Below are 12,479 nucleotides of genomic sequence, written 5' to 3'. Positions count from 1 at the left end.
GGCAAGAGGGCATGTACCAGGTATTCACCATATTTCCGCTGTTGGGGAGGATGGTGGTGCTCTAGCTCTAATTCCGGATTTGGTTCCGACGGTGCCGCTGCTATCCGATGGTGATGACGGCGGGGAAAAGATGAAGGTTGCTAGGGTTTCTCTCAAGACTTCTCTAGGAGTTGGGCTTGTTTGGGCTTGGGTTGCATCAACTAGGGTTTCATCTGATTGGGCTTTAACGGATGAATTTGGGCTTTGGCCCCTAATTTATAATGAGTTATGGTCCAGGTAACTAGTGATTTTCACAGAGTCTTGATAGTTTTCTCCGAAACCTAATTTCACCTGTAAAATAATTGTGTTTAATCGCTATAAGGTGGGTGTACTTAAGATTTCAAAGCTTATGCTTTATCTTGTATAGGACTTGCAATTCTGAAAGACGATATTTTCTGACGACTCTACAAGGGTACATCGTCTTTGTACTCCTTGCTCTGATTTAAATCGTCTGACCTTTTGATCCAAAAAAAAAATCGATGAGTTACTTATTTTTGGGTGATGTTATTAACACACCTCATCTATTATCATATCTACACATTGCAATTTTATTTACAAGTTTGTCACTTGAATTTGATTCATGATTGGCTCCATCATAGATGGGGTGTATTAATAGTAAAAATGGGTGTGTTAATAGCACCCACCCATTACTTTTTTTAAAACAAAGACCAGGAGTTCTTTTAGGCCAGACAAACCAATGACTACATTAAAATTGAAATATAAACCGAAGCACAAAAAAAAGAAAAAAAAACATTAGATCTAAAATCAATAGCATCAATGCAACATGAAGGTTGGTCGCTATTTTGCTCGCAACCAGACTTGACAAAAGCTTGACTTCCAGACGCCATCATTCTCCACACCAAAATCACATGTATAGGAAAAAAACAAACAATTCAAAGAACTTTGTAAAGGTGGTAGTGGAGGTGGAAACCACCACGCATGGTCCGACAACGTCCACAAGGTATGTTGGCTTGTCAGTACTGCCGCAATCTTGAAGTATGAAGTTAAGTGAACAAATCTTTATCAAGACTCCATTGTTGAAAGTGAAGATGAGATTGTGGAAAAAAAGAAAATTCGGGAGGAAGATAAGAGGGTAAGATGTATAAGCAACCATCATGATCAATCACCCTTTGATGTAAATGATGTATCCAATGGTGGGGAGAATCATTTTAATTTTAAGTAGAGTTGTTTTGTTTTTAACCCTTATATCTAATGGTGATTGACTATGAATATTTTAGTCACTAAATAACGAGGTGAACACTACTCGATGTATGAGATGAAGGAGTATGAGAGTTGTGAACATAGTTCATTAAATTTGATGAAAAATTAGGCTAGAACAAGGAGAGATGTAATTAAAAAGAGACACTAAAAGCTGTAAAACTGAGACTAAGCTGAGAAACTCAGCAAAAAGGGTGGAGACACACCACAAAGGGTAGAGAAACTTGCTAACTCTAAAAATGGCAAAGGAGAGAAGGCAGCGCTATTTTTTTTTGTTCCTCTAATTAGTCCAAAACTAGCAAGCAATTTGTTGCCCATTAACACAATAAGCTTGAGGATGTTACGAAGAACGCTACTCTTACTACAATGATGGCAACATGTTATCGCTTTCATCTAAAAACTGAAGGCTATTTTTGATATATTTAGAGTGGATTGCTGGAAAGAAGCATAAATCCATACGATACTTCTATAAGGCGGACAACACTATCGTATAAAGCAGGATTTGGATTGCAACGTGATCAATATATCTTTTATTAATATGACCAAATGTTGTTTGAGAGCTTAAATTTTTTAAAGTACCTAATATGACCATCATTAATTAAAACGTTAACCACCTTTATCTAATGTCCAAATAACAAGAGGAAGTATGAGATTTAAAGAGCGAAAAGAATCAAAAGTTTATACAAATAATCAAATTGGGGTGTTTGCCGATGGTTAAGTATGTTAAGAAACGAATGGACTGGTAATCTATAAAACTAAAAGACACCTACTCTTGTTGATGTTGGCAATGCTGCCACTGTATTTTCGTAAGTCTCATGAATAGTGAAAAATGGAGAAAGAGTCCATAATTTTCATATGCACTTGGATGACTCGTCTACAGACATATCAGGTTATTGTGGTAGGGGATGTGCTAGAATGATCGTTCTTTATACAAGAAAATTTTTTGGGAACGAAAGCTAATGTGCCCGTAAATTAGACGAGTTGAGAGACTTTGAAACACCAATAGTAATAGACGTTAATTTCCTAGTGGACAGACTGATAAGAACAACAAGCGCGGTGCCTCACACTAGTGGACCTCTTCAAGTTTTTTCTTTGAGGCGTGTGATCTTTGTGTACGAGTATGAAGGATCTTTTATTGAAGAGTTGCATAACCATGTGTATGCAAACATTCTTTTTGATGGAAAAAAACATGTTTGTCATAATTCATAAGGGCACGAAGAAACCTCGAGTCTGCAAGACTTATAGATATATCTAAAAAGATTTGACACAAGTGTTGGAAGGGAAGATATCCATTAGTTATGCTTTCCAGAGAACTTTATAGTATACTTAGTGACACTCACATCACTAAAGTGTTGCGACAACTGCTTCTTTTTTTTGTCAAGTGTTTAGAAAACCTCTTCGTGTCGAAACACTCTTTTTTGCTAGAAAAGTACTTGTAGGCCCTTGTTTTTAATAGTACATCCCCCATACTCTTAGGATTGGGGCCTCTCGATCGAGAGTAGGTTGAGCGGCTCTACTGAGTGAAGACAACGAGGGTTGATGAAGGTGTTGCAGTGAGGCGGTTAAGGGCGGTGGTGAGGAGGGGGTGAGGCATGGAGTGCAGCGAGGGGCATAAACTCTACCGTTGTTCTATCATTAAAAGAACATAAGACATTTTTACATATGATCAATGGCGGAAAGAAAAACGCAAGTATTGCACTTTTGATTTTGAGGAAAACGATTTGCCGAGAACTGTTCGACACTTGAAGCGTACCCACACCATGTTACTTTGCATCGCATGCAACGGTTGTATTAAGTATGATGAACTTGAAAACATATTAAGTATATATTAAGTAACTTGAAAAAGTATTAAGTATTAAGTATTTCAAGAACTTGAAAAACATGGTTTAACTTTTGTAATAAAAAGAAATGTTTAGCTCGGATTTCCAAACTGGAAGTAATCATAAGTGCACTTGCATAGGTGATAGCAAGAAAGAGAATGAGGAGGAGGATGAGGATGGGGCAGAAAATTTGTAAGATGTGCATTGGTGGTTTTTACTGTGTTTACTGTTGTTATTATAGTAAGATTTTCTTGGATCTAAGTCTCAGTCAATAGCTCTTTGTCTTTTACTTGGTTTTTATTTTTATTTTTTTAGAGGAAATGCTAGTTTGCAATACCAAGTTTTCTCAAACATACATTTCAGTTTACTATTCTTTGTAACAATAGGACCATGAGAAATCTAAACAAATTTACAAATTCGTAAAGTAAAAGTTCGGTATACTTAAGTGTCCTTGTTGAAAATAAATGATGCACTAAACCGACTATGCATATATGCATTTTTCACCACCGCACACGCGTATGCCATGTATAACTTGTTGGTCAATAAATGTATAATAATATTTAAACCGTTTATAACTTCTAACTTGTTAAGCTCTTGACTAGCAACAATATTATTGGCAACACCGGCAACAACATTATTGGCAGCACCAGTGTGCTGCCAATAATGCTTCATCGCATTTGAAACATATAGGGGAAGGTCATGGACATCGTACGTACTTCCAATTTGTTTGCACGTGTCCTTGAGTCTGATGTCCTCCTTGAGTTTGAGTTTGCTGCCCTCCTTGAGTCTGATGTCCCTTCTGAGTTTGAGTGTGCTGCCCTCCTTGAGTTTGAGTTTGTTGCCGCCCTTGAGTTTGTTGACCTTGTTTTTTCCTTTTTTTTTTTCTCTTTCTCATAGAAAATTCAAGAATTTTCTTAAAATTTCCATCGGGAGCAGCATCTAAATCTTCTCTCCACCGCTTCATATTTTTCGTGATGTGTAATTGAAACTCTTGGTTGTTAGACAACTTTAATGGTTCAGCTTTATCTGCTAGACGCCCTAGATTGTTGAACAATCTAAGGGTGTCTAGCTCGTCATAAGAGACGGGATGATTGAGGCAGAACCACTGATATTCACGGGAATTAGCAATTGAAAGCTTCAGCCAACGTTTGTAGTTTGTCTTGATGAAACTACAAAATTCATCAAACAACTTAATGACGGTAGAGCTAGAGTTAAATCCAACGGTTTGAAAAACGCCTTCCAGATCTTTTGCCATAGCACTCAACTCTGTTATGTTTGAGTGAAGGTCACTGCCGCTTGTAGGAGCAGCCACGAACACAACTTTATTCGCATTGTTGATTCCGAAAGTATCTTTTAGCACAGGGAAGAAGTCTTGCTTCTCAAACTTACTACTCATCGTCTTGAACACTTGCTGGAAAACTGACAATACAATCTCCTCTATGTCAGCGGCTTGCTCATCTATGAGTATTTGTATCAATTCCACCCAAGTCACAAAGAGCTCCAGAAAAAGTAATAACCCGGTAAAAGGATTCTTGGGAGGAGCACAATATACTATCTTGACAGGCTGAAGAAACTCCGGTAATGGCTTTAGAGCTCGGGTTGCCACTAAGGCCTCCTCTCAGGTGGGAAAACAAGTGAGAGTGCCTCTTGTCGTACCCTCGATGTTGGCGTTGTACAGATAATATGTGCGAGTGAACTTGGGAACCAAAAATCTTTGAATCTGACTTTGTAACACGATCAACTCTTCATATCTACTCCACGGATTCGCAATCTTCACAATCTTCACAATCTTCGTGGCAGCAGAAGGAGGATTCACAGCACTCATGGCAGCAGAAAGAGGATTCTCAGCACTCGTGATAGTACGTAGAATGAGAATTCGTATTTCTGTCTTTCAGTTTCCACCATGAATTCAATGTTTTAAGTCATTCCTTTGTTATGTTTTGTGTAGTGTATCTATCTACTCCATTGTGTGAGCAACCCCTTGGTGGGTATGTTTAATAGTTAGTTGCTCTTTTTAATGAAGTTCTCTATTTGATCCAAAATGTAGTAATTGCAAACCAGATCAACAATGTAGTAATCATTACATTTCCTTCATTTAGCAAAAAAAAAAAAGGATGTATGTAGTTCATGTTTGTTCTAAAAAGAAAAGAAAAAGTGTCTAATTAAGTTGTCATCTAGAATTGTCGCGGACACAGTCTCATTTACTAACTCTTAGCTTCTTCGTAGATGATTTGGGCGGATAAAAAGTCGTCTCTATGGTGATAAGTTGAGGGTAAGATTGAAAAATAAAAAAAAACAGAGAGAGGTTTAAAAAACTAAGTGTGGGTATAGGGATAGAATTGTCCTTGAAAACCAAAAGAAATCATCGAAAAGAAAAAGAAATGATGAAAAGACAAAAGAGAAATCAACATGTACAAAACAAAAGGAATATCCAATATTGGATTATGTACTCTTGTCTTACGAAGGAGTTTGCTGTAAATTGAAGGCCGAAAATTGTTATACACGGCATTTGTCCTTCTTTCATTTCAAGAACAATCTCCAAGAAATCCTACAAAAGCATAACCGAGACAGTTGTTGTATATCACACAAATTAATTCAAATCACGGTAAATGATTTTTGACCCTTGCAAAAAACAAAAAAACAAAAAATAAGGGTAAATAATGGACTTTGGCAAGGACAATTTTTTCGAAGACAAATTTTGGTAGAAAGGTATCTTCATCAACAACCCAATTTTTTATGTTTTGAGAATAGATTTACAGCATAAAAACTGCATTATATGAGAGGGAGAGACAATATATGGGAAACTAGCAAAGAAAAGAAGAAGAAAATAAAATCAGAACTCTTTGAATGTAATAGGACCATTCAAACTTGGCTTGTATGTACAAAAAGTCGGGTGTCAATATTGTGAGTTGGGTGTCAAACTTCCCGCCTTCCCCTCTTATTAAACCACCGGATAATACACATGGACGGAAGCCCCATCATTGGTCAGGTAATCATATATGCGACCTCTTTGAATGATGAGTAACAAATGCTAGTTTTTATTATGACATATTCAATTAAGAAAGATATAGTAAAAGATTATAGCAAACAGTATCTAAAGACACTAAAATGGATTAAGAGTATGCAAATAATCAACACAAACAATTCCGAAGACGTAGTGCAAAACCTATTTGAGGAAAAAGCACCAAGTAAGATTATTACTTCAATCTTATATCAAAGTTTACAACAATGTAGTTCTTCACACAACTACTTGAGATCACCACACAGAAGTCTCACTTACTCCCTATCTCTATAATAGATTTATCCATGTAACTCTACACAAGAGAAACTGAAACGTATCAGCTAATACTACAACGCTATTAGCTATTCTCCTGATTCTGCAACTCAACCAGTACTCTCTTTGTATCTCTTAGATTCCTCATATGAACATAGCTCCTCCAATCTCAAAAGCAATCTGATATGCAAATAAGAGAGAAAGACTTAGAGGCACACTATAAGCAATTTAGAATATGAACATGAACAACAATCAACTCAGAGGCAATGCTAAGAAGGTCTATTCTCAATATTCAAAAAGCTTAAGATTTCAATCTACAACAATAGCTATTTATAGAGAATGAAATTCTCCCCCTCGACTAATGCACTCAATGACATGATCAATGTGCGTTTTGAAAATCATGCAATCAGCTAACTATCATATTTTGCACTTTCCAAAACATCCAATTGATCCTTGCTTAAAACCTGCAAATACAAATCTCACATTTATATCTTTGCATAACACCTCACTATGATTAAGCACTCATAAAACTCTATTTCATATGCTTAGCTGAATCATCTGTATGATAGAAACAATATGCAATCAACTCTTTCAATACCTTATATATGGAAGTTTATTAGATACAGATATATACTACATTTCCTTAACTGAAATCATAAATTAAAAGGCAGAGAAGTCAACTTACCATAGATAAGATATTCAAATCTTATTACCTTGTAGAGATCCCATTGATGGTAATTTTAATACCACTGATCATGCAGACCTTTGATCATGTTGAGTTTGAATCTTTTCACCTTGTCCTAGTGCAATTGGGAAATATTGTATTGAATAGGGATAGCCAATATACCTATAGTATCAATGATTGACCCTTACCTTAGATGTGTTAACGGCGGCCAAAACCGTGTAGAGTGAAACACCGCTCAGAAACGATCAAATCTTTCAATTTAGAAACTTGAAACACAAGTTGAATCAGTCGGTAGTGTGGAGTGTCTCCTTCTAGACTTATTGAGGGAAAGAAAGATACAAGGAAAAATGAAAATATTACAAGTGCTTCCTCAAGTGTGATATGTGTAGAAAGATTTGAAGATCAAGTAGATTGAAGTGATCAAGGAAGTAGAGTAACATTAATAATTATAAGCGGTACGTGTTGATGAAAGAATGATCATGCATGCAAATACAATAAGTTACCTAAATATTATCCTTAGGTTAGAAACATCTCATACATGTTTCATTGCTATAGTTAGTGGTTAGCTTCTTCTCATGATAATGCTATTACATGTCTTTTAACTTTTAAGTACTCCATGGACTGCTTCGCGACACTCTTTTCTTATTTCCATATAAGACACTCCATCACTCTCTTGGCATATTCAGCAGCAACAACAGCCACAACAGCTTCCAAACCTGCGAATGTCACTGTCAGAGTTTGGTTACAATGATTGCTAGGTGGTTGGAAATTTGATCATTGCTTTGTCTTTCTCACTGTAAATTTAATTTAAAATTTGTTGATTTATTTATGAACTCAAGTACATATAGCGAAGTATGATCGATTTTAGTTTGTAATTGGTCGATCTTATGGTTGGCTTGTTGATGAGTTTGCTTAGTGACTTCTCTGATGTCTACTACGCTCGCCTCTAGAACGAGGACATCAAAGCTTGTAGTCAGTGTTACGCATTGTTCGATGTTGATATGTCTCGTGAGGAATATACCAGCCACGTCTAGGGGCCAAGAAGATTTGGAAGCTACTACGGGTTTATTGTAATCTCTAGGAATATGTAAAGTGTGATCATAATTTTGTTCTTCATATAAACATTCTAAAGATTATGTTATATAGGGTTTTTCCATTTATACTTCATAGATGATACCTTAAAACCGTTCTCTCGAGAGCTTAAAACCGATTCCTAAAAGCCTCACAACCACCACTTGGTTAAAACGGCTATGTAAGGGATATGAGCTGTGAAAGGGTATGGTTTTTCTATGATGGATAAGAAGAAGACTTACTTAGATGGATAGGCTCTTAATTGGTAGAGATATCTCCTCAAGCTTAATTACTGATTTCTCCTCAGGCCTCCAAGTAGATTTATATGTACGTACCAAATGCCATACAAGGAAGTGAAGGAACTCTACCAGGAAAACTATATGTACTAGAAAACCTTATAAAGAAACCCTTACAGGTTGAACGGGGAATAACTAACGGGGTTCTTTTCTAAAGTCTAGATTACGTCACTATAAAGGATTTTTCACAATTTATTAAAACAATGGTATATCATGTAGCAAAAAACTAGGACTCTCCAAATATCTCATTTTCAGCATTGTTAGTGCTACTAGATGGAGAGAAAGAGAAAAGTTCTTTCAACCATATCAGATATGGTTGTTGACAGAAACAGAAGACCATCAAGTTAACTAGGCTATGATCCAACAAGAAGCAGCCAACTGGTTAATTAGTACCATTGACATAGAACAATATGCGTTTGGAGCTCAACTAAAATTAATTGCAGAAGACATCAGATAGAGCAATATGCTTAAATTGTCAGATGGACGAAGAGTTTTTGCTAGCTACCAGGCCACTCCTGAACAACAGAAGCATGCAGAAGAGCTACTGATCTACCATGACCATAGATAATTAATAGTCAATTGGACATCCCATTTATGATAGCACAAGATATTGAAGATTTTTTTCATTTTACTATGTCAAGATCCCAACTTATCTCTCTCTCTCTCTCTCTCTCTCTCTCTCTGTTGTATTCTTGAAACCCTAATAGAACGATCTTCATATTTCTTGTTTTTGTTCCAGTGATAGACTGATAGAGTTCTTCATTGACATCGTTTGGTTCTATATATGATTGACAACTAAATGTAGCCCGTTAGTGTCTGTGATCTTATGGTTGTTTAGTGTTCAGATAACACAGTCAATTCAAGCCCTAGACTAGCTAGCTGGTAACTGGTTGTTTAATAGAAACCCTACCCTGCTGAGTGTCTATGTAGTAATACTATATCTTAAACCTTAAAATGATATCTTCAGTCTTCAGTACATAATACCCAATAGCCAATGTACTCCGGAATGATGAGCTCCCTTGCCCTCCTATGATCACAGATTGAGCACGGCATACTGGTCGTGGCTCTTCTTTTTTTGTTGGCAAGGAAACTGTCTATTCCTACTTTTGGGTTTGAAGTAGTTGATTAGTTTTCTTGTATTAATTATGTTGTTTGGTTGGCCTTAATGGCTATTGGGCTGTGTCCCACAATGAAGTTGATTCATTTCCAAAAAAAAAAAAACAATGAGTAGAACATCATGCTTTCTGCATCCTATTTTCTTAAAATCGGCCTTGTGCTCTGGGCATAATTCTATAACTCTCAGAACATAAACGGTGTCTTCCACTAGCTATTGATTAATTTCTCATCCTTGTGTGTCTCCTATCCAATATTACATGATTGTGATGAAGAAACATATAACTATCCAGTATATATATTATTGCATATTATTGCTTTAAGGGAAAACAAATTGAAAGGGCCGGGAGAAAAGACAGCACACACATGCACATGCCTTCCCAAACGTTATTTACAGATTAATTAGTAAATCTATGAATTTTATGAGGTTTACGAGTTCATTGGTTTCTAATTTTAGGGTTGCTGAGCACAAGTACACTTGGATAAACTTAGTAGTTCAAGTTCAATATCAATACTCATAATACATGCAGCTGCAGAATGATCTCATTTTCTTTTATTACTGAAACACGTAGGAGCCTAGCTAGTTGCAGATAAAAATAAACGTGAACAAGTAAAATGAAGTACGTAGCATGCTTCATCATATGAATGCTCAACGTTTACAACGTTTACATATAACAAACTTAGAGTAGATATAGAACAAATTATTCATCCATCCTATATTTATTGCTATACATGGGCTTTATCAGTGCACGAACACGCCTTGATGATATACGAAAATGGTAGAAAACAAATTAAAGTTTCAACACAGAAAATAAAGATCAAGGCGAATGGAAATTAAACATTCTGTAATTGATTACAATGTATCTAATGCTAAACTTAGCACACAAACTACCTAATTCTAGTATGGAAATCAACTTGCTGAAAAATTAATGTACAAAACAAACAGAAGAAAAGCATTTCTTTGATTACCACGTACGTATTTCACTGCATCAGGCCGCCGGCTGCAGCTTGGCTCTCAGCTCTCCCATGCCTAATGGGAAAATTAGAATTGATTATAACTGGTGTGTGTCCAACGAACAAAGCAACATGACCCATAAGCTTATCTTTCCTGGAAAATGTGGTTCCGCAAGAGCATTGCCACCTTAGATCCCCACAGTGCTTCTCATGTGTTCTTAGATCAGACAACACCGAAAACTGCTTCCTGTTGCACCTCTTGCATACGTACATTTTCGGACAATGGCTCCTCTTGTAGTGATTCTTCACGCAGATCATGGACTTGAGAGGCTGGAATTTTGCGTGCTTTTGGTTCCACCTGCACCCTTCTTGAGGACATGAATATTTCCTTGGCAATTTCATTGAAGACTCAGCATTGCTCGATCCATTTACGTTCATTGCACTGTTCATATTGTTGTTCTTCAAGGGGTTGCTCAAAGCAATGCTAGTCTTGTATTCATCCCCATGAGCCCTCATGTGCATTCTCAAGTTGGCATCACGCTTGAACCCTTTCCCGCAAACTTGGCAGTAATGAGTGTACTTAGCCAACAAATCAGCAGCATCCAACTCAATAATGTCGTAGCTCGAGTTTTCTGGTGGAGGATTCTCTACCTGTAACGCATTGTTTCTTTGAACTCTCGGAGGCAACTCTTTCGTTTCGACCTGTCTATGACTCCTACTGATCACATCCCTAGGAAGACAATCGTTGTAGCTCTCAGTACTAAACCAATCGAGTGTTTGATCATGTGTTGGATAGAAACCAGCGTCTCTAGTGTTACTACGACCAGCAGTACTAATAGTAAAGTTTGGTTCAGATCTTGTATCGTTACCTGGAGCAACAAGGGACATCTGCTGGCAAGTGAACATCATTGAAGACGCCGTGACGATAATTTCTTGGATGACATTGCTCATGCTCGCCATGGCTCCCATGGTCGTTGACTCTGGAAGCTGTTGTTGTTGACTTTGATGATGATCTGCCGGAGCGATAAGCACGCCGACGAGCGATTTCGCTTGATGAACTTTCTCCTTGAGGACGGAGAGGCTATAGAGAAGAGAAGTTGAGTGATTCTGATCTTGGGATAGTACTGCACCAGATGATGATGAGTTTGGTTCGAGTGAAAACGACGAAACTGCATCTCGATCCGTCATGTACATACTTTCGAAACAATTTGATGTGCTCCCCTGATTAATATTCATTTTCACTTCCAATCTGCCTCGATCTCTCTTCCTCTGGTCTCAGCTGGTATCCAAATGATCTTCCCCTAGATTGGTTTTAGATCTTTTTCTTGGAAAAATTGAAAACAAAGCTAGTTCTGCATACATATACAAGTACTAGATAATATATATAGATATGGATATGCGTAATATATAATATAAAGATGCTAGCAGCTAGCTCGATCTCCTAGCAGTTCTCCCAATGCAAGCAGAGAGATAAACAAAGTCAACTAAACTGAAGCTTAGCAAATAGCAATAAACTCATCCCCATATATCACCTCCCTCAGATATCTCACTTTCTTCACGTTCGGACAAGCTAGCTATGAATTAATTATATGCGTTTACTTACATGAATCGCCTACTAAGGCTACAAATGTAGTCTAGATATATTTACTTACATGTTGAACCCTGTATATATGGATTAACTATATTAGTTACGTGTCTAATAAAGAAAAATTGAAATTTTAAGGTAGTATTGTTTTGTTAAGAGTCATATATAGTAATCTTTGCGCATGGTCCGTTGAAATTATCAAAAGGGTGAGCAACACCATTCATCTTATAGTCTCACTCAATCGCTCGCAATGTTTGAATATAATATATATATATATATATATATATATATATACAGCCATTCTCAGCTGCGAACATTCGCACCAACAGTTTTGGTGCGGATTTCCATTTTTGCACCACTTTCTGATTGAATCTCCTCATCTCCACCGTCTAGTATCTAAATAATATTGTGTAGATCATCTCTG

At 36.9% G+C, this 12,479-nt stretch overlaps 1 protein-coding gene across 1 annotated transcript; it reads right to left on the bottom strand.

Annotated features, from left to right (window-relative positions):
* Nucleotides 1-10,284: 10,284 nt before the first annotated feature.
* LOC101306312 (protein SENSITIVE TO PROTON RHIZOTOXICITY 1-like) lies at nt 10,285-11,828 on the bottom strand. The gene has a single exon (XM_004294491.1). The coding sequence runs from the start codon at nt 11,704-11,706 to the stop codon at nt 10,498-10,500; it is 1,209 nt and encodes a 402-aa protein (XP_004294539.1). The 5' UTR covers nt 11,707-11,828; the 3' UTR covers nt 10,285-10,497.
* Nucleotides 11,829-12,479: the final 651 nt, after the last annotated feature.

This window comes from Fragaria vesca, linkage group LG3 (assembly GCF_000184155.1).
Source record: "Fragaria vesca subsp. vesca linkage group LG3, FraVesHawaii_1.0, whole genome shotgun sequence".
NCBI classification, from domain to species: domain Eukaryota; kingdom Viridiplantae; phylum Streptophyta; class Magnoliopsida; order Rosales; family Rosaceae; genus Fragaria; species Fragaria vesca.
The sequence above is the reverse complement of the archived record's forward strand: the minus strand, read 5'-3'. Positions and strand labels throughout refer to the sequence as shown.